General features: G+C 39.1%; 1 protein-coding gene across 1 annotated transcript in view; it reads left to right on the forward strand.

Annotated features, from left to right (window-relative positions):
* LOC121879600 (serine/threonine-protein kinase Pak-like) overlaps positions 1–23,811 on the forward strand; it is a 122,820-nt gene that overhangs the window by 34,856 nt on the left and 64,153 nt on the right. The window contains exons 6-11 of the mRNA XM_042386301.1: positions 1,848–2,007; positions 2,219–2,254; positions 3,209–3,342; positions 3,966–4,174; positions 18,384–18,527; positions 19,182–19,368. Of these exons, the coding sequence (XP_042242235.1) occupies positions 1,848–2,007; positions 2,219–2,254; positions 3,209–3,342; positions 3,966–4,174; positions 18,384–18,527; positions 19,182–19,368 (870 nt within the window). The remainder of the gene's footprint in view (positions 1–1,847; positions 2,008–2,218; positions 2,255–3,208; positions 3,343–3,965; positions 4,175–18,383; positions 18,528–19,181; positions 19,369–23,811) is intronic.

Here is a 23,811-nt window from a genome sequence, read left to right on the forward strand (position 1 = left end):
CACTACTTCTCTGTAATGTTCTCTCATTTGGCATACTCTTCTCATTGTCTCTTTATTCAAGTTATGATAACCTTTATGTATGATTACAAACAAGCACTTTATGTATTTTATACTTGTACCTTTAGTTGTTTTATATTAACCACTTTTTCCCACCAAGTCAAATTATCTGAACACTATTCTTGTACATAAACACTTCATTGTATGACACTATATTATGTTTCATTTTTGGCTTCATGTTTCACCTACAGTTGCATCCAGTTTAAGTACTAGTTTAAAGTACTAATAGCCTTAACAGTAGAAAGCCTTGTGATGTTTCAAGAAAACAAATTATCTGTGCACATTCTGCTTCTTATACTCCTTAGCACGTTTTGCTTTTTCACAATTAGTCTTTGATGTACCTTGGAGGAAAATCTAATCTCTCTTGTATTATTGTTAAGAGTTGATTTATTTTCCCATTATTTACAAATTATTGGGGTGAGAGGTTGTCATGTCCTTACTAGTGGTAGTAGGCTATACAAGTTTCTATGTTGTGCATACATTATGTGTTCCTCTTAGATACTGAGTGCTTTCATGTTCACAGGAAGAGGGAGAAGTGTGACGTGTGTGCCAAAATAATATTTAGTCTAGATGGTGAATGTACTGTATTGACACCAGTCGTGCATGTTCTGTCAAAATTTAAAACTCAGGGGATGGTACGCTAATCAATAAGTTCAGTATGTAAACATTGAAATTGTTCCTTTTATTTACATCTTACGTACAGTACTTGATTTCATCCATGTTAAGGGAGAAATGCAGGAATTTGATGTTTGCTTCGTCCAAAAGGTAAAAGGATATTTTTTTGTGTGTGTGTGTGTGTGTGCATTAAGGCCTCGATTAATCATATAGTTCTGTCCTAACTGAAGCTCCAAAATGATCTTATGAGCTGGAACACTTTGGTCAGAACATGAATATTTGGTGTCCAATTAGTTGAAAGAAACTGGCACAGAATCTATAAGTAATTGGTAAAGAACCGCATTTGCTGTAAATTTATTCAGATACAATTTTTTTCAGAGTAGGATGTGTTTTTTTTTTTTTGTGTTGACAAGAGTAGTGATAGAATGTGCTCAACATTCACAATTGTGTGTCTGCACTTGGCTGTTTGTGTCAATTTTTAAAACCCTTTACAGGTACTCCCCGACTTATGACTTACTCGACTTACGTCCACCTGCACTTACGACCTGCCTCAGTCGTACCAAAATTTGGTCAAATTATGTATTTTTGAGTCCCAAAGTCAGTACACAGACAAAATTTTCATCTGTAATTCACTTTAAAATGGCTGGCAAGCTTAAAAGTGAGAGTTTTGTGGTGCTGAGAAGAAAAAGAGAGACCCATTTTCGATTTTCTGTGTTATTTAAGCATTTCCAACGTACGACCATTTCGACTTACGACCTGGATGTCGGTCCCTAACCCTGTCGTAAGTCGGGGAGTACCTGTATACAGTTTAATGAAAATCTTTAAATTCTTGTAATGTATTTAAAATTTTATTTGCATTATTTATATATTTCTTTCAACAGAAAATACAGTAATGATAATACAACTCAGTTGCTTTCATTATCCAGTTTAAAAAAAGAATTGGTATACTCTGGTATTAAGAATTAAACTTTTAGTACGACCTATACAAATAGTTAGAAATTCTAGAATTTTTTTAATTCTTGTTGGCTTTAAGCAGCAATTCAAGGTTGAATTTTGTTTTGTGTTTTTATTTCAGTCATTTTTAGTGTCTCATGCTGATGAGATATATAGTTCAGTTCACTTTTGTGTATTTAATTATATATATGTTCATATTTATTGTCAAATCTGATCCTCAGGGCATGCCTGATTCCTGGACAAAGCTGCTCTCCATCTCCAACATCAGCAAACAGGAGCAGAAGAATAATCCTCAGGCAGTGCTCGACGTACTCAACTATTATGATGCCTCCACCAAAGAACACCAAACATCAAAGTTCATGACTGTCACAAAGTCTGTTGGTAAGGAAGTTGTTAATCACTGTTGTTAAGAATACTTTAGACCAGTGGTTCTTAACCTTGGGGGTAAAGAGCCTTACCTAGGTGTAGAAATAATTTTATAGTATACGTACAGTAGTTTAAAAACAAGCTAAACTTAGCTGTGGGTAAAATACTGATTTTTAAATTATTTAATGCTCACTGTTTTCTTTAATGCTCCTGTCCTGAATACAAGTGACCGAAGATACAATCATGAGATGTCAACTATCAGGTAACCTCAAGCATCTTACTTAGTGTCTCCTAGTGTGAAACCTTGTGGTGTTATAAGGTCAGGTCAGGTTAGGTTAAGGTTAAGGTTAAGTTTTTGTTAATGTTAGGTTAGGCTAGGCTAGTCTAGGCTTAGGCTAGGTTAGGGTGTGTCTTCTTTATGAAAAAATGTGGGGCAGCAAAATAAACTACTAGTTTACAAAGTAAAGGTACCGGGTATGTTAACAGTTACGTACAACCTCTTCCACTTCCAACTGTTACAATCAGCATTGTCAATACACCTTCTGTGTGTGGTGTGAACCTCAGGAGTATCAACTCCAGAATCTGAAGTATTCACGGAAGAGGGAGGAGTGGGGCCAGTGTGAGTGAGGGTGACGGTGTAATGAGGGGGGTGAGAGTTAAGCAGTTACCTCTACAGTTGCAACTCAGGATATATTAAGCTTGGATATAAATACGTAGGACAAAACAAAAAAGTATGAGTAGAATGTATTACAACACATTAGGGTGGTATTCCCAGTTTGTGCTACAAGTCTGAACCATTTCTGCATATTTACTGTCCAGAATTTACAAGATCATTGGTTACTGTGATAACACGACAATCTCCCCCCCCCCCCTCTCAAGTCACACACACATACATCAGTTATGCAGTATTCCTCCATGTCCTTCCCTCCTCCTGCTGAAACCTAAGAAACTGTCACTTACTCCAGGGGCAATAGGGGGATGGGCTGGGGCCTCTACATGGTGTCTGTTTATGACGAGGTTGCATTTATGACCCAATGAATGCATGCATGATAATTTAATTACAAAAGCATCGTCAAAGTAATAGTGTAATGAACAATAAAAACATACCCAGAAGTTGTCAAACACAATTATTTTTAATAAAAGTACCATGTAAACTTAACACACTATCATCATGTACACTTGTTACCACATTTATCACCATATAAACTTGTTACAGACCCATCACCAAGACCGAGTTATCAGGGAGGTGGTGTTAATATTCCTGCTTATCCAGCAACTCCTTCACCACACAAAATATCAGATGCTTCATCCGGGTCTCCATCCACTCCTGAAACTTGCTCTGAAGTTAGCGTGAGTTTAATTATAATGGTTACTATTGTTCCCCATGAATTTATGATGATTCTTTAAATTTGGAATAATGTCTCAATGGTTATCTTAAATTGCCTAATTGAACTTTGCACATTTACTGGTCAGTCACAGCAGAATTATAACTGGTCTGCTTTCTAGGCTAAGCATATAAAGTCTCACTATACAGTAGTAGAAAATTATATTTGTAGCATTTTGTAAATAAATTATTGTAGTTTATGCCAATTGAGTTTGTAGTTTTACAGCTTAAATGGTTTCAGTAATTCCATTGTCTTCTTTTTCACCTTATCTCAGCCTGATAATCTGTATGTCTTTTTCAACCACATCCTTCCACCTTATCTCTCTCTCATTATCTCATCCCTCCAAGTGGCTTATTCCAAGTTATTTAGAGTGCTTCCCCTCCCCTTGTCATACCAGATGAGCTGCCCATCTCTCTATACCTTGTGGTATTAATAGTTGTTGTCTTTGTGGTTTATTAAGTAAATTTAATCTTAGAGGCATAATTGTCAAATTTTATATGACAATTATTTCACATTTTTATATTTACTTTGAATATTATTTTTCAATTTATATTCAGTACTGTACCAGCTCATGTGTTAAATTTTCAGGTTCCTGAAGAGGAAGAAGAGGAACCGCCACCTCCTCCTATAGCAACAAGACCAGAACGTACAAAGTCAATATACACCAAACCTGTTGAAGACGAGGCCAATGCAAATGGAGCTGCATTAGACAGCAATCGCAACCCACAAGCTACAAACATTACCCCTACCCCTGTTCCCACACCAGCACCTGCGCCTCCAACCACTACAAACACAAGGTGGGAATACAGTATCATCTTATCAAATTTATATTAGTACCTCTTCTTTTGTTAAGCTTCATATATTTTAGTTTTATTTAAGTACAGTAGAACCTCCATATACCGGAATTCACTTTTTTTGACACTCTTAGGTGCTCCAGACTGCACCTCTATTCACTAGAAATATTATAAAAGTCTCGAAAATCCAGCTCAGTCTGGACAGTTTGTGTTCGTACATGCAGTTAAATGTCTGTGCTTGGGAGTCGTGTGGCCCCTTGTCTCAGTCTGAGTCCTGCCTTCATATGTATCGATCAGTTTGCCACACTTCAATACCTACACTCAATTATATGTGAAATTTTTATGAAGAGTATGTATTGTCTTTAATGGGGATATTTAGGGTTTTAAGAAATGGGTAAAATAATGTAGGGTACAGTACACTGCCCCTAGCTTAACACGGGTATTGCGTTCCCAGAAAACGCTGTATAGAGCCAACCCATTATGACATGGGGAGATAGGAGATGCGTCAGGTGGACCCCAAAAAGTCCCCTCCCCCCACCCCCAAAAACACTCCAAATCCAAAGTTCAATGACATCGTATAGCTCTAAAGTAGCTTACTAATGCACATACAATAAGTACATCTACCAAATTCATTTAAACATGATTTTGTGGAGGCACTGACATGTCCATGAAATCAGTTAATGAAAGTTTAATACTGCAGCCATTTGCAGGGGTTGGTTAAGTCACGCGTGGCCTCCCTCAAGCCTCACCATAGTAATCCTGCCCAGCTGGGGACTCTTCTCCTCCCGACCCTTAGCAACGCTCCGCTTCCTGTTGATGCACAAAGCTTTAGTTGTTGAAGAATTTCTAATTTACTCTAGGGCAAATGTGGTCATACTCCTCTGTGCTTGGAATGTTTAAGTGAAGCCATGATGAAGAAAGCAGGTGAAAAAACTTAAGTTTTTGGTTGTGGACGGACCGAGCGCTAACTAAACTGTGCCCAAGTGGCAGGGGAATGCAACCCATTGATGACTGTAATGGACTCGACCGTTGGCTCGTGCAAAATGTTTTCCATCTGATCATGTTCGGCGGAATTTCCTGTTTTATCCTGGCTCAACCTGCGTTCAAACAAATCTTAGCTCTGTATTAAGCAATACCTGTACCGGGAAGTACTAAAAAAACGTGTTTGAGTGAATTTACATTGAACAAACCCGATGAAAATCGGAAAATTACGAAATTATTCAGAAAAATTCCTGAGGAAAGCTGTTGCCTATGTAGCTATGCATGACTGTTCTACTCCCCCCTTAATTTAGAGGGGCCCTCTGTTAATGTTTGAAAAGCTGTTGAAAAGCACTTACCGTATAATATTTTGGTGTAAAGTAATACCAATCACTTGGTAAAAAGAAGTATCTGACGCCTTTCTCAGCTAGCTAACCAGAGTAACCATAGGACGAGAGTCGGTTACCCATCATACATGCAAGAGCGAGGTACTATCGTGAGTCGCTCTCACGCCACTTTTATCGGCCCGTACCTCAAAACTAGTTTTTCTAACCTTCTAATTCCCAAGGCTCGGCCATTTATGGGCTGATTCTAATAAAACAAAAACTAAGTAGTAGAATAACATATTGTGCATGGTTGAACATATAGATTTTTTTATATTTGGCTTGGTTTATTGTTTGCTTACAGTCAGTTCTGCTATAACGCGATAGTTGTGTTATTGTAAAACATCGTGTTATAGAAATTCGCGTAATAGAAATAACAGGGCTTATGGAGAAAATAGGGTTAGGTGCAGATTACTACTCGAAATCGAAAAAAATTTAGTAGTTAGCCTAACACAAAGGTTAGCACAGTCTAAATAAATGTTACATTCATATCTAATAATGAAATCATACAGTAAATGTAACACTTTACCTTGAAAAAATATGAATATAACTTGATGGGGAAGAAGAGTGATTTTGAGGTTGATAACATCGAGCTTCTCTTCAAGTGTTATAGCCTTTCTTTTACGATCATCACCGGCAATGCGATCACCAGAACGCTTCTTGGAGATATTCTTCGTTACCATATTCACAGTTAATACCACTAAATTGGAGAAATAGTAAGCAAAAATCGCGTTACAGCAAACAAGCATTCGCGTTATACAAATATCGTTCCTCTATTCGTAAATCGCGTTAGAGCCAATTCGCGTTGTCAAAACACGCGTTATAGCAGACCTCACTGTATTTATCTTTGTAAATATTTGGAGGAAAAAATGGTAAGTTAGGACAAAAATTCATGCACCCAATACGAAAGCGATAATCAGAAATATCTATGTCACATTCAAGAAGAATGAATTACCTATATTTCACATGAATTTCAATGAAATTTAGCAAGAAGTTATGGAGAAGTAGAATATTGAAAATTGTTAAGAATATTAGGGAAAAATCATATATCAGGGATTAGGCAGAACCGATTCAGGGGTATAGTAACAATGTATCTGGTATCCTTAATTGCTGACAGGATATTGAAATTGATTGATCAATTATTGACGAATTTCGTGCTTAGCCGGATGCTTACCTTAAGCTAGAGGGCAGTTTATGTATTTTAAGAAATATGTAAAGCTATCATAAAGACAAAGAACAAATAAAGGAACATGTAAAAAAATCAGCACTTATGAAATCAGTGATGAGAACAGCAAAGGAGTGGCATTATCAGTGAAATGAAGTAATTGTTGATAATTTCGATGCCTGATCAAAGCAGTAAAGGATAGGCTTTCCTTATTGTTTGAAGGGAATGCAGTTAAAGATTGAAAGCTCATACTGCTTTTAGTTTATCACTAGTGATCGCGGGCCCTTCGTGCCCGGTGAAAGTTTGAACGCTTGTGCTTGGCTAGCGTACAGCGAATGAGGGTGCGCCAAGTTCGTAGACTTGCATCGTTTTCCATCGTAAATACAGTAAAATGGTTAATTAATCCCTTCCTAAAGAAACCATCGACATGGGACAAGGTTTGTTCCACTCTACGAATTTTTTGCAATTTTTCCACCAAGTTTGATGAAAAACGATTGTGCCGTTTCGGCTGCCCAGGACAGACAGACAGAGCCACGGCTATTCCTATAGTATATTAGGTTCAGAGAACCCTAGGACCCTTAAAGGGGTCAGCAATGTGTCACTTCCAGTCATTAGGAACTCTTACCCCATGGCCTGGGTGACTTCACCTATTTGAGAATGACTTTTGGCCCTATTTAGTGTCTGAACTTGGGGACTACTGCACAGCCACAGTACTAGTCTTCAAGATTTTGGTTATGTTGGACAATGCTTCTGACCTCCCTGCATTTCTGGATGGTATTTTTGCCATTGAATGCTATGTCGTTGCTACAAGCTATGGATCAAGGTGTTATTGCATCATATAAAGCCTAATATCTACATAGGGGAGGATGGTATAACCATAAAGGAGTTTTGGAAAGGGTACAATTTAAAAAGCCACCAAGAACTTTGCTGAATCAGGAATGAGGTCAAGCAAATAAATATGAATAGTGTATTGAAAAAACTTTGCTATCAATTTGTCAGTGATTTCATGGGGTTTGAGGAGACTATTGTCTTGGTAACTGTTGAAATGGGCATGCAACTGCAACTAGAAATGGAAGACGAAGATGTTTAACAGTTAGCGAATTCACAATCACAAGAGTTTAGGAATGAAGACTTGATGAAATTAGAAGTTTAAAAGTTCACAGATGAGGCTGAAAAAAAAAAAAGTTACTGAGGTTCAAGAACCCAAAAGATTCACTCCCAAGAAAATGGCAATGACAGTCAAGCATCTAGAGAATGGCTTAGTCCTCTTCCAACTTCCAAGTTCATGTAGATTTATAGGTGTGTGAACAATATTAGGAGATTTGTGATGGCTAGATGAGGACCTCCATATAAGTTTTCCTTGAAAAGTATTACAAAAAGGTTGAAAGGGAGCCACAGTCTGCATGAACTTTGTCACCATTACATGTACTGTCTCCAAATACAGTTCAGTAATATGTACCTCTTCAAAAAAAACTTTACCCTCGTTCCCTGCCTCATCATCACCTAAATATCAGCAACCCACCTTGGACGAAACACCCTTCCATTATGGAAGCAAGCACTAAGACTCAATAGAGAATGTAAGATTAAAACAACATATTATATATTTAATGTTAATCTATCTCATTTTATGCTTTAATTATTACACAACGGTATTTATTGCTAGTATTTAAACTACAATACAGTAATATCTCCGTTAGCCAGAATCCCTCAAACCCCAGATTTGAAATTTGCTTGGAAAATCATTCCCAAAGCTGGAATTTTCCAAAAATTAACGGCTTTAGAAACAAATTTTCCGAGGTTCAAAATCGAGAGAATTTTCTGAAAATGTCTTGAATAAAGATGAAAGTAATTTTTTTTTTGGGGGGGGGGAACTGACCTGATTCAATGTCAGGTGGAGGAAGGGTGGGGGATTAGTGGTCTCATATTACTGACCTTCTGATGGAATGTAAGGTCACCCTTTCTTGGATGGGGGATTAGTGGGTCTCATGACCTGAATCTTGAATAAACAGGAAACCTAAAGTATTTTGAGGGAGATTGTGGTAAGTATTAGTATAAATGATCAAAGTTGTATCCTTTCAACATTACATTACATGACATTTTAAAATATGGAGTGAGAAAGCAGAAAGGTGAAGGTGATTAGAGAGATCAAGTGGAAAGGAGTGACAACATGCACCAGTGTTGCTGAGCGATAAGCTCCTCAACAGCTGATCTTTTAATTCGCCTCCATGCAGTCACACAACAAAACCCTCACTGAATGCTTGTTGTCTTAATTCCTGTGTGTGTGTTTTTTTGAGCTTGCCAAGCACACTGTAGGATTTGACGAAGTTGATGAAGAGTTTGTTCAGGAGTCAGGTGGTGAAGTGACATGCGCCCGTATTATTAAACATCATCTTCCCTTGAAGAGGGTCGTCGTGTTTCAATCCGAGTTTTAAACTAAATGAGTCCTGAGAGACACCGCAGTACAGTACTTAACGGGGTGGTGTGGCGGTAAAATTAACTAATTCCAATAAAATTAATTTATAATATTGGAATTAGTTAATTTTACCGCCACACCACCCTGTTAAGTACTGTACTGCAGTGTCTCTCAGGACTCATTTAAGGGGTAGTTTAAAACTTGGGTTGAAACATGACGACCCTCTTCAAAGAAAGATGATGTTTAATAATACAGGCGTTACACAGCACACACATTAACAGCACCACTAAACCATTGTTTTATAACATTTTATATTATAATTTCTTTTTTAAAATTAATTGACACATTGTGGGGTTTCGAGATGTTGTCTCGCACTCAGGATGGGTTGGAGAAAGGAAACTCTTTAGGGTGGTTTTCTGTATATAAATATATTGAATGTACAGTACAGTTTGGTGCTGGGAAGTTGCTGCGTGGTAAGGAGCTTGCTGAGAGGAGGCATTGGATGAGGAGCTTGTTGAGAGGACTTGTTGGTTCGGGAGCATGGAGTAGAGGGAGGTGTTGCTTGGCTCAGGTAGAAGGCTGTCACGGCGTGGCTGGGAGCTTTATATAGAAGGAGGTAGACATCGCTGGTGGCCGACCCTGCTCTGTAAGACCACGAGGCTTTGGCTGAGAAACTCGACAGTGGATCGGCTGGTCAGTGACAAATGGCAGTTGTAGTTGTAGAGGAGAGTATCCACTACAACAAGATGGCTCGATTTGGCGACTTTTGCACTTAGACAACTGATCAATGAATAAACCAGAGCATATGGAGACTCATTATACATTAGTGATGTCACAAAGCTTTGAAACTGCAACCACATAAATTATCAGAACCTGTACTCAAATGTATTAAGTTAATTACTAAAATTATTATGTCTAGTGCAAGAAAAGGAATGTTTATACTCAAATTAATCGCTGTTTTACAAGAATTTCAGCAGTGAAAGTTATATTCACATAAGTCAAGCCAGTGACATTTTATAAGCAAAAAAATAAAACCCCCTCTGCCTTGAGTATGCATTAATCTAACCACCTCCTGGCTGTCAACAACCCACCTCCCCCTCTCCTCCCAGCCAAAGGGAGAAGGGTCTGTTGGGGGGTAAAAGTGACCCTGACACTCCCTCCCCTCCACACAGCTAGTGTGTGTGTTTGTGCGTGCGTGCAAAATAAGTGATGTTTATACTCAAATTAATCGCTATCTTCCAAGAAATCCAGCAATGCAAGTTATATTCTCGTAAGTCAAGTCAATGACATTTTATAAGTTTTAATCTATCCCTTGTGGGGTGGGGGGGGGGGAGGTTAAAAGTAACTGCACCACCCCCTCCCCTCTCTGTTTGTCTGACTCATTCATGATATGTACAGTACAATAATATTTGTTTTTCATTAATTAATACATACAGTATATGTTACTGTAATAATCTGTGCTCATTAATACATGTACCCTTCATATATAATACAGTATAGTACGATGTATATACCTCATAGGTAAAAAAAAAATTCATTCAAGACATCTTCAGGTCATAAGACCCACTAATCCCCCACCCAACACTGGGTGACCTGACGTTGCATCAGGTCAGGTTAGTAACATGACCCAATAATCCCCCACCCAACCTTCATCACAAGTGTTAAGACATGATTAGCTATGTATTACTACAGTCAATTGAGTGAAGTGTGTAAGAGAGACTTGACGATCGCCCAAGCGACTAATGAGCCGATCAGTGGTGAAGAGGATAATAGTAACAACTCTATTCACCCCTGTATCATATAGAGTTTTTTTTTTATTTATTAACCAAACTTTTAGATAAAGTATTCAGGATTATTTTGAAAAAAAAAAAAAAATGTGTGATGAAATTAGAACTGATTTTACTGACTCCCGTATCAACATTTCTTACGTTTTTTTATAAAAGAATGGCATTCCCATCACTATATCATTTAGAAATATTTTGGTTTCAGATATATTATTGGAAACGTTTCGTAGATAATTTATTACGGATCATTAAGGTATCAAATTCATCTCCCTATCACAATTAGTCATGCTTGAGTAAGGAAGGGGGGGGAGACTGACTGCACCCCCCCCCCCTTCTTCACCCACCAAAAAGGTTCGACTCTCACTCTTCGCCAAACGTTACACACCATCTCTCACACATACACACCAACAACCAGCCACACACACACCCCAATATCATACCCTCCTTACACACACCCACTCCAACAGTCAGGTCAGTCCCCAGTAGGAACGCGTGAGGTCACAGGTGACACAACAATTGATCATGACTATAATATATTCACTAGTATACTACATAAAGCACAAGAACAAAATATACAATACAGAAAAATTAGGTCAAATAAGAATGAGCCAAGGTGGATGACCAGAAAACTTAAACATGACATAGGAATAAAGAAAGGAATTTATAAGAAATTAAAGGGAGGGGAGGAGCAGCTCAGAAATAGGTATAATGAACTATCTAGGAATGTTAAGAAAAATGTAAGGCAAAGAGGGACTACAAAATCAGGATAGCAAGAGAATCCAAGGTGAATCCCAAGGGATTTTTTCAGGTATATAGGACAAAGGTCAAGGACAAAGTTGGGCCTTTAAAGTCAGGGAGGGGGGAAGTGATCGATGACAGTGAGGAAATAAGCAAAGCATTAAACAGCTACTTTTTATCAGTTTTCACAGAAGAAATTCACGAGGAAATTCCAGAGGTGGAACTGATATTTAGGGGAAATGAAGAAGAGAAATTAAAGAATATCACAACCAGAAAAGAGGATGTTCTTAAGAAGATAAATAAATTAAAGAAGACAAAATCCCCAGGGTCGGATGAAATTTTTCCTCGAGTTTTGAAAGAGTGTAAGGTACAGATTAGCGGACCCCTCGTAAATTTATTTACAAAATCATTAGACACGGGAGTTGTGCCAGACTTGTGGAAACAGGCAAATGTAGTACCCATAATCAAAAAGGGAGACAGCATCAGCGTTAAATTACCGGCCGATTAGTTTGATGTCAGTAGTGGGGAAATTTCTTAAATCAATTATAGCAAATAGCATCTATGCACATTTAGAGAAAAGCAAATTAATCTACGACTCTCAGCATGGGTTTATAAAGGGAAAATCTTGTCTAACAAATCTGCTGACGTTTTTTAGGAAAGTCTTTGAGGTAGTAGAAAAAGACGAAAATTACGATGTTGTTTACCGAGACTTTAGCAAAGCGTTTGACAGAGTACCGCATCAGAGGCTTCTGAGAAAAATTAAGGCTCATGGTATCGAGGGGAAAGTTTTGAATTGGATAAAATCATGGCTCACCGATAGAACACAAAGGGTCAGCGTAGATAGTGTTAAATCTGAGTGGGGTTGTGTAACCAGTGGGGTTCCCCAGGGGTCAGTACTGAGCCCACTCTTGTTCATAATATACATAAACAATCTAGATACTAGGATCAGCAGTGACATAAGCAAGTTTGTGGATGACACCAAAATAGGGCTGCAGATAAATTCGGGGCAGGATGCAAATGCACGACAGGAGGATTTAAATAAACTGCAGGAGTGGTCAGAAGAATGGCAAATGAAATTCAACACCAGCAAGTGCAGCATACTGAATATTGGAAGAACAAATACTGTCAATGTATACAGCCTTAACAACATCAACCTTGAGAAGTCAACTTGTGAAAGAGACTTAGGGGTACTTGTAAGCCCGGACCTACGGCCTAGAAAACAGTGCTTTAATGTTCGAAATAAGGCAAACAGTATTAGGTTTTATATCTAGAAGTGTAAGTAATAAGAGTACAGAGGTCTTATTGCAACTATATCTTGTGCTAGTCAGGCCGCACCTCGATTATGCGGTTCAATTCTGGTGCCCTGATGATAGAATGGATATTAAATCACTGGAGTCGGTGCAGCGAAGAATGACGAAAATGATTCCGGAACTTAGAAACCTTCCATATCAAGATAGGTTAAAGAAACTAAACTTGCATACCCTAGAAAGGCGAAGAGTAGGAAGATATGATAGAAGTATTTAAGTGGGTGAAAGGAATCAATAAAGGCGATATAGATAAAGTTCTTATAATATCCGAGCAGGATAGGACTCGTAGCAACGGGTTTAAGTTGGATAAGTTTAGGCTTAGGAGGGAGATAGGAAGGAACTAGTTCACAAATAGGGTTGTGGACGAGTGGAACAAGCTTTGCAACTTTGTAGTGAGTGCTGGATCGCTGGAAAGTTTTAAAAGGAGGCTAGATAGATTCATGGATGATAAAGAGTGGTAGTAACTCTCGACAGGAGCTGCTATGCACAGGCCAACCGGCCTATTGCAGACTCCTTATGTTCTTATGTAACAAGAGAATTAAGACAGCAGACATACGGAGTAAGGGTCTTATTGTGTGACAAATTTGCGTGTATGTGACCGCGAGTTAAATATTACCTGTTGAGGAGTGCTTGGCAACACTCGGTTCCACTACATATCTCTAATCACCCACACCTTTCTGCTTTCTCACTCCATATTTTAAAATGTTATGTAACATAATGTTGAAGGGATACCACTTTGCTCATTTATACTTATATTTATCACAATCTCTCTAAAAATAATTTAGGTTTCGTGTTTATTCAAGACATCTTCAGGTCATGGGACCCACTAATCCCCTGGTCAAGAAAGGGTGACCTGACATTCCATCAGAAGGTCAGTAATATGAGACCACTAATCCCCCATCCTACCTCCACCTGACATTGCATCAGGTCAGGTACATGAGACCCACTAATCCCCTACAGCTCCATGGGAGTGGAAATTACCAATCTTTGCTGTAACAGTTTTATTCACGCCCATAACATATAGATTTTTAGTTTTCAAATATATTTATTTTATCAAGCTTTTAGTTAAACAATTCTGGATTATTATAGTAAAGAAATGGAGTTCTTAACTTTAAAACTGCATTTACGGACTCCGGTAGTTTGGACTCAAGGAAAACATCCCCAGCACCCAGAAGCATTCTGAGGAAGTTGCCTAGTGTCTTTGTGTGCAAGATGTCTTGTTTAGACCCTCGGAAACTTTTCCCAGTAACCGGAAAAGATTCTAGGGATAAGGAATTTTTCCGGGTTTGAGAAAGTCGTCTGGTTAGCTGGAAATCTCTCATCCCCGGAAGTGCTCTGCACCAATTGTTCCAGCTAATGGGGATATCATTGTATTTCTTCTTATCACTTAAATACAGGCTTATATCAGGTTATGACATACAGTACATACAATTTGACGTAAAGATAAATTTCAGGAATGTAACTTGTTTGTAAGTCAGGGTGTGCCTGTACTGTATAGTTTGTTATTTATTGCACTTTCCTTTCATTTAATTTTATCAGCGGCGGATTTTTTCTAATTTTTGTTATGTAGCCTTTTTGGGGCTGAATGACCAAGGGGAATTGTTTTTGGTCATGCTACTGAAGAGATGCTTTACTCTGTGACTGGCTCAAAACATATTGTGTGCACAGTGCTGAGTTAAGATTGGCTGGAAACTTCTCATGTACTCAGTAAGTTCTAATTGTCTGAGAAAATATCTTAAATTCATTACTTAGACACCCAAGAATTGTAACTATATTTTGCGCTAGTCAGGCCGCACCTCGATTTTGCGGTTCAGTTCTGGTGCCCTTATTATAGAATGGATATCAATTCGCTGAAGTCGGCGCAGCGAAGAATGACGAAAATGATTCCTGGACTTAGAAACCTTCCATATCAAGATAGGTTAAAGAAACTAAACTTGCATTCCCTAGAAAGACGAAGAGTGTGGGGAGATATGATAGAAGTATTTAAGTGGGTGAAAGGAATCAATAAAGGCGATATAGATAAAGTTCTTATAATATACCAGCAGGATAGGACTCGTAGCAATGGGTTTAAGTTGGATAAGTTTAGGTTTAGGAGGGAGATAGGAAGGAACTGGTTCACAAATAGGGTGGTGGACGGGTGGAACAAGCTTAGCAACTTTGTAGTAAGTACTGAAATGCTGGAAAGTTTTAAAAGGAGGCTAGATAGATTCATGGATGATAGAGAGTGGTAGTAACTCTTGACAGGAGCTGCCATGCACAGGCCAACCGGTCTTAATAAAGCCCCCAAAATAATTAATGAAGTAAGAATGCTGATAGTTACCTGAAATGTTACTCAAGTAAAAGTACTGAGAAAAAAGATACTGTCAAGTAACTTCATTAAAAGAAAGTTGTTTGAGCTTGGTAATGAAATAAATTTACAATACTTTATCATCCACCTCTGTATACAGTAGGGAGTGACAGTTTTGCAAAAGTTTTCAAAATCTAATTGCTTGGGTTGGATTATTTGTCTATCGGCCACGCTAATTCCGAATATGTTTGAGTTTTTTACATCATTGCATTAGAAGGTTTGTGGATACTTTTGGGTTTGGCATGAAAAACGCGAAAAAACTGTAAATAATAAAGGGACTGGCAATGTGGCACAACCTGTTAAAATCAAGTTATTGAATTGGATTATTCGACTACTGTGTACACTGGTTCATAATATGCTATTGTTTTACAACTCAATGCGCTACAAATTATGCCGATATTTTTGCTGCAAGTCACCACATACGTATATTTCGAAAACCAGGGCCCAATATTACCAACGGCGTGGATAGATTCCGTGGAATGAATTCAGGACATTCCCGCTCATGGAACATTACCAAACTCCGTATATGTGCCAATGGCAGGCCAATGGCAATATTTACAGAGTTTGTTGATGCTCCCTGGACGGGAATGCCCTGAATTTATTCCACGGAATCTATTCACGCCGTTGGTAATATTCGTCCCAGGACTGATCAACGAATTCAGCCCAAGTAGCTTGACTTGGACAGTTAAGGACAAAATCTCAGTCCGTTCTTCTCACCTACACCAGTCACTATCTTGTTCTCATTGATCATCTCATCTACCATGAGACCTCTGACCTTGAATCCCCTGAACTTTTCTTTTTTCTGTTCTCGTGACCTCTTCCTGACTCTCTCCACTTTCTTCCAGTTAGTCACTTTAGACTTGTCCCCTTCAGTTATGATGTTGTCTGCAGCTCTGATGGTGTTTGCGATGTGAGCCACTACATCATTGGATACCTTGAACCTGTCAGCAGTTTCTCCGATCCTGTCCTCGGCTTCTTTCTCCCTTTTCCTTTTCTCTGATCTTGCTCTCCTGTCGACCATAGCCTTGAACTCATTGTCATTGACATCCTTATAATCACTATCTTCTTCCTGAGCACTGTCATCCACTGCCGACACTTTACACGACATCCTCTCCATCTCCTCCTTACTCTTTGACCTCATCTTCTCAGTTTTCCTCTCTTCCTCAGCCCTTTTCTTTGCCCTCTTCGCTTCCTTCTCCCTCTCTTCTTTCAGCTTGGCAGTCACAATTTTGTCAATGCCATCAATGCAGCCCTCCCTTCCCGGTTTCCTCTGGGCTGCCAGGAAGCTTTTCTCTCGTTCGTGCACTTTGCTGTCGTCTGCCACATCAAACAACTTCTCAGCTATATCCTCGAACCTCATCTTCAGCTTCCCGTTCTTCGTTTTCTTCCTTTTCTGTTTCTGTCCATTTCCCTTCATCATCATCGTCTCCCTCCGCATCCTCCACAGGTCGTGGACTCTCATTTTCACCCTGATTTCAGAGATAGTGGGGACAGTGGCCTTCCTATACACATCCAGTACCTTCTCAGTCACCTTGTTGGTGGCATCCATATAATCAAAAGCATTTGTTCTTCTCCTTAACCTCTCGTTTTCTGCTTCATAAGCCAGGGCACTTCCAACTTCCTTGTTCAGAGGCAACTTGTTAGATGGCAGAGGCATCCGAACCCCGAACACCTTATCGTTACCCTGGCGCAGCTGAGTGTTGCTAATCTTAGGACGACCCATCTTGGTGGCGGCCCTTTGAACTAACTGCAAAACAACACAGAAAAAACAACTTTCAGCACTTCAATATCACCACCTATTGAACAATATTTTATTCAAAAGTACGGACTGAGATTTTGTCCTTAACTGTCCAAGTCAAGCTACTTGGGCTGAATTCGTTGATCAGTCCTGGGACGAATATTACCAACGGCGTGAATAGATTCCGTGGAATAAATTCAGGGCATTCCCGTCCAGGGAGCCTCAACAAACTCTGTAAATATTGCCATTGGCCTGCCATTGGCACATATACGGAGTTTGGTAATGTTCCATGAGCGGGAATGTCCTGAATTCATTCCACGGAATCTATCCACGCCGTTGGTAATATTGGGCCCTGGTTTTCGAAATATACGTATGTGGTGACTTGCAGCAAAAATATCGGCATAATTTGTAGCGCATTGAGTTGTAAAACAATAGCATATTATGAACCAGTGTACACAGTAGTCGAATAATCCAATTCAATAACTTGATTTTAACAGGTTGTGCCACATTGCCAGTCCCTTTATTATTTACAGTTTTTTCGCGTTTTTCATGCCAAACCCAAAAGTATCCACAAACCTTCTAATGCAATGATGTAAAAAACTCAAACATATTCGGAATTAGCGTGGCCGATAGACAAATAATCCAACCCAAGCAATTAGATTTTGAAAACTTTTGCAAAACTGTCACTCCCTAGTATACAGTATACCATTGTACTTTTGAACATGCCATTTATTTTCCTGCTTTCTGTACTTTTCCCTTTTTTATTCTGCTAATATGCAAATACGTTACTTTTTAAGTAATTTTTTAATGGCAAGTGGTTTGATGGTGTAATATGAAAACTAAAATTAGCCTTATTGCTTTTACTCAAGTTCCCGTCTTTTTTTCTTTTTTTAAGTCTTCCATATGATGATAATAAAGTTCTATTTTTGTTCCTTGCAAAATGTGAGGTGTGTGGCAGTAGAACTTCTCTAGTTTGCTGACCCCTCTCATGTCCAGTGTCCAGAATTCCAGTTTAGTGAAGTCCCAATTAATGGGGTTTATCTGCTTATGACCTCATTGTCATCCTCTGTACAAAATGTCAGTTATTGAGGAACAGTTTTGCTTCCCAAGGAAATGTCACATGAAATAAACCAGAAGTTGACTTCCATTTTACTTTGTAGTGAATTGTACAGCACATCATCTATGTGTGTCACCTGTCTCAGTAGTTTTCATTGTATCTTGGAACCTAATGGAAAAGTACCTAAGACTTTACCAAGTCATTGTATATGGTAAATATTGTTGCATTGTTTATAAATTGAGTGGTCTTGAAGAATATAAACAATATGATAACTTAGCTGATCTTTTAATGCCTTTTTACAGTGTGAGTACAGCAATAGAGAGGACAGCTGAGAAGCAGAAGAAGAAGAAAATGAGTGATGAGGAAATTTTAGAACGATTAAGAAGTATAGTATCTGTTGGAGACCCCAACCGCAAGTATACTAAAATGGAAAAGATTGGCCAGGGGTGAGTTAACTGTTGTTGTTTATCTGTTACATTTTATATTTTGACTGAAATTCGTTTGTGGAATTTGATAGTTTTTCTTCAATATTTGATACCTGAAATTGTGTGTTTTGATGATTTATTTTGTACTAAAACAAAAACAAAAGTTGTTGAGTGTGACAGCTTTTCATCGTCAAAACATTTGTAGCTACTATGTAGTTTTGAGGAAGCTCTTTATATAGTTTTACCTTAGCTCCAGTTTTTATTTTTAAATTTTTTTATTTTAGTATCATATTTATAGGAAAGGTCAAAATCGTATGTCCATTCTGTGAGTTTTATCTATTAACGTTTAAATGTTTAATATGAAAGTTCTATGTTATTTGTTACTTATGTTTTTTACCTTACATTATTGATTTAAGTCTATTAAGCCTTTATTTTAATTCGTCGACATATGACTTAAGCTATGGCGTCACCAAGGATGTAATTACCACAATCAATTAATCACTCAATCAATTAATTAATCAATCAATCCATTCTGTAGGACATGTTAGCTTATAGTTGAGTTTCCAGGAACAAACTTCACCTGTGCTATGCTATAAATTTTGATGATATTTTTTATTTAATATCAATAATTTTATAAAAGATGCCATCACTTTTATTTTTTATTATATTTTTCAGAGCATCGGGTACAGTGTACACAGCAATTGAAACTGCTACAGGGGTGGAGGTAGCAATTAAACAGATGAATCTATCTCAGCAACCAAAGAAAGAGCTTATTATCAATGAAATTCTGGTCATGAAAGAAAATAAGCACCCTAATGTTGTTAATTATTTGGATTCCTATCTTGTAAATGAAGACTTATGGGTAAGTTTGTTGTTTTTATATTTTTAGTAAGAGTGTGTATGTGTGAGGTTTATTGTGTGTGAAGTGAATGTTTTGTTTGGAGAGTTGAGTAGAGTTTTAAATAATGAAACCGTGATGAGCTTTCTCATTTACTTTTTGGGAATAGAGTACAGGTAGTCTTCACCATATGTATTCCTGCTATACACATTCATGTGCAGTACAGTAGAACTTCGATATAACACGCGATACATTCCAAGAGAGGTCTCTTTAAACCGAATTCGCACTAAATGGAGAGAAACACAAAATACTAAAAAGACTGAGAGTCTACCCACATGCACCTCAGCCCATCTCCTAGAATAAACAAAACATTGTTTTTATAGTCATGTATTATGCTAAAACAAACTCATAAGTCAACACAGCTAAAATTAAGGGATGCGAAATGGTCTGTTTACTAGCGATCAGCTGATGCAAGAGGGTGGTTGTGCTGGTGCCACTAACCACCTGCCTGCCTCACCCAGCACTTCCACTTTCCTCTCAACTTATTTTTTTATTTCTTTATGCTATCAAAAATAGATTTTCACTCAACTTTAGTTAGGTAATTCATCCTCCAAAGATGCAGAGTCCAACTCGACCAGCTCATCATCCACATCACTGTCTAGTGCTGTGGACGCATCTATCCCGCGGAAAACACTATTTCCACGCTGCAGTGCTTCCAGCACCTTGTTTTTCTGCTCCAGTGTACAGTAAAAGTCCAAAAATCCGGATGCCAGAAATCCGGACCACTTGAGGATCCGGATTTTTTCAAAAACTCAATTTTTTTATTTTTTTATTTAGCTGGCTTTTGTGTGTATGTGCGCATGCGTGAGCGCCACAGCTGCACAGCGACAACAAGCGACCACACAGTTGCCACTTTAAAACGAGCAATCAAACTGTGACAACGTACCGGGTATGTAATTTTGAGTCTTACTCTTTCCATTTACAGAGTACTGTACAAGCCCATAATAATGGCTCCTAAAGTAGATAAACTTCGTTGTGTGAAGAGAAAGAAGAACAAGTTGAAATTGAGTGACAAACTTTGAAATAATTAAGAAACTAGAACGTGGTGTGAGCAATACTGTCCTAATGGAAACATACGACATTGGAAAGTCTACAATTTATGATATAAAAAAAGGCAAAGAATACAATTCTAGAATTCACAGCTTTTTCTTTAAAACTGCTCGTTTTGATAAATGAAGAATGCTATATTTGCTAATGAATAAACTATCAAAATGTACCTGTTCATCTCTTCTTCATTCCTCCTTAAATTTGAATTTTAAAAGTACTGCCTGAGAATCCGGAAAATCCGAAAATCCGGACCGACCCAATCCCCAAGCAGTCTGGATTTTTGGACTTCTACTGTAATTGCTTGCCTTGATTTCTTGGCCTTTGGGGTAGTTAATGATGTAGTGGCTGGCCTCTTGGACAGAGTGGCGATGGTTGATGCACGTGGTAGAAGGAGATAGTGTCACACAATATGTCCGTTCACTAGACCGTCAGTGTGAGAACTAAGCATTTGGAAGGGTGGCGGGCAGCCGTGTAGTGTGCCCAGAAATGTATCTAGTGGAAAACATTAGGCCCGAAATTTAAAATAGGACGCGCCAGATTGATTCGCGCAAAATAGGAAAGATTTGCTTTACATTAAAACTTTGTCCTTAATTGTGGGTGTCGCTTTAAATCAATAATCTTAAATTGAATCGCTTTAAATCGACGTTCTACTGTATATACTATATAATTTTTGTTAAATTAGTGAACACTTTTCACAGTGCTGTGTAATTTACTGATCAGCTTTTTTCTTGTCATGCAAATTACAAAAGTTGTGCTTAAGTTATGTTGGATCCCACTTCTCCACTACAGCCTGTGTCACTCCACCGAATAGGGCTCGCTGCACAGGTACAGTAAACCCTTCGAATACCAGGCTAAATCATGCAAATGTTGTCCCTTATTGGGTGGATTTCCTGAACGGGAGGGGTTTTCCCCAGTATACATAAAATAATATAGCTAATGAAAATTTAACCTCTTCATTCCTGACCATAAAAATATACATCCTTTATCATAAAGTTGAGCACTGTACAGTAAGTCCTCGCTTAACGTCGTGGTTCCGTTCCTAAAAACCGCGACATTATCGGAAACAACGTTAACATCGTGGTTCCGTTCCTAAAAACCGCGACATTAACGGAAACAACGCTAACGGAATCAATTTTCCCCATAAGAAATAGATAAAATACGGGAGTTACGTTCCTGAGCCTCCCTTTGCCTCATGAAATACATGACATATACAGAAATTCAATGGCATTTATATTGAAAATAGTATGCCCTGTATATACAGCTCCTCCCCGACTTACGACCTACAGTCAACCCTCACTTTACGCGGTTAATGTAACCCGCAGGGTCCCGCGGAAAGTGAGGAACGCGTAAAGTGAATAACATATCATATGGGATTAATTGAAATAGAGTCCGGGCCGACCCCCAAACTCCACTTTTTAATGACACACAACTTTGTTGTAGTAAAAATTTTATCTTAACTTTGTGATGGTATGAAAAAACAAGTAATATAGAAGAGGTTAGGTTAGGAAAAATAAAGGTTAACATAGGAAAAATAAAGGTTAGGTTAGGAAAACTAAAAGTTATGTAGAACACTTACGTTAGTAGAAGAGATGGGTCGGCATACGGGGATGGAGGCTGGTTCCGAGGCAGAGGGCAGATTACTGGCCCTCAGGTGAATCACCATTACTAGGTGAATCACCATTACTAGGTGAATCACCATCACTGTCACTTACAGTTGTCAGGGCTTCCCTGACAAATCCCTCAAAGTCATCTTCACTGTCACTATCACTGGCTTGGGCTGGCTGTGGTGGGTTGCGGGCGAAGAACTCGGTTATGCTTTTTTGACGGCTGGTGTTTATGTTGTCTTGATACACCGTGATGTACGGCTCCATATCCTGCACCAGCCGGGTATGGAAGACTTCATAGCGGTCATCGTCATTGTCGCGGGAAAGGAAGGACTTCATTTTCTCTGCACACTCCATGGCACCCTTAATATCACTATGAGTTAAACTGTGTTCTTCGGAGAATGACGCACCTTCTTCCTCCTCTTCACTGACGTGATCTTCTTCCAACATCTCGTCGGCAGTCACTTCAGGATCTCTGATCACCTCCAGGATGTCGTCGTTGGTGGTCTCGGAGAAGCCTGGAACTGTAACAGTCTGCGCAGCTTCTCTGGCAAGGTCCACTGCTACTGCAACAGTCTGAACCTCACCAGTCACAGATTGACTCCTCCTCTCACCTGGTATTCCATGCAACACATGTCTCCATGCGTGACGAATTGTAGCAATAGACAGCTGATCCCATGACTCCACCAAGAAGTCCACAGCTTTCTTGATGTTAAATACTCTCCAGAATTGTTTGAACAGTATTTTTTGCTGTGCCAACTGTTGATCCTCATCTTCTTCGCTCTTGCTATCGGTGGTGGTGTCACTCAGGTTACGCAACTCTTCCCTGGTGTTGGTGTAGTCGTTCAGGAGTTTGAATTTTTTCGTAGAGAATGCAGCTTTTACATTACAGATTAACTCTTGGTCCATGGGCTGTAATATAGACGTAGTGTTGGGAGGAAGGAAGACCACTTTTACGTTGGGGTGACGATCTAACAGTAGGGGCGAGTGTCCTGGTGCGTTGTCCAGCAGCAACAAAATCTTGAATGGCACATTCTGTCGCTCACAGAATTTCTTTACATCGGGAACAAAACAGTCATCAAACCAGGAGAGGGACAGTGTAGAGAACATCCACGCCTTACGTGCGGTCAGCCAGTGGACATTTAGCTTGGTCATGTCCATGGTTTTGTAGGCGTGCGGCTTGCGTGCTGTGTGGATCACCGATAACTTGAGCTTACAGGTACCGGAGGCATTGGTGGTAAACAGGACGGTGATGCGTTCCTTCTGCATCTTCCGGCCCCGAATCTTGCTGGCATTCTTTACAACGAAGGACTTGGAAGGTAGCTTTTTCCAAAAAAGACCAGATTCGTCCATGTTAAACACCTGGTCGTCACTGTACTGTCCTTCCTCCATAATCTCTAGTAAAAACGGAGGAAATTCCCTAGCCGCAGCACGGTCAGCACTCGCTTCTTCACCACCAATGTTTATATTGGTGATCTTGTTCCGGATCTTAAACCTCTGTAACCACCCAGAGGAAGCATTAAAGGGTTTGGGCTCTGTAATTCCCATCTTTCGTGCCACTGCGATGTACAGTTCACGTGCGTAGTTCTTAACAGAGCGCGTGTCGACCACCATGTTCCGTCGCGCCTGACGCACCAAGTACCTCACAAGTAATTTTTCTGTCTTGAGAAGCACCTGGTTGTGAAAATACGTACTTGATCATAGAAGCACCTGTAGACTTTGTGATCTTCATGTGCTCCTTTATCTTGGCTGCATC

The sequence above is a fragment of the Homarus americanus genome, unplaced genomic scaffold (genome assembly GCF_018991925.1).
Source record: "Homarus americanus isolate GMGI-L3 unplaced genomic scaffold, GMGI_Hamer_2.0 scaffold51859, whole genome shotgun sequence".
Classification (NCBI taxonomy): domain Eukaryota; kingdom Metazoa; phylum Arthropoda; class Malacostraca; order Decapoda; family Nephropidae; genus Homarus; species Homarus americanus.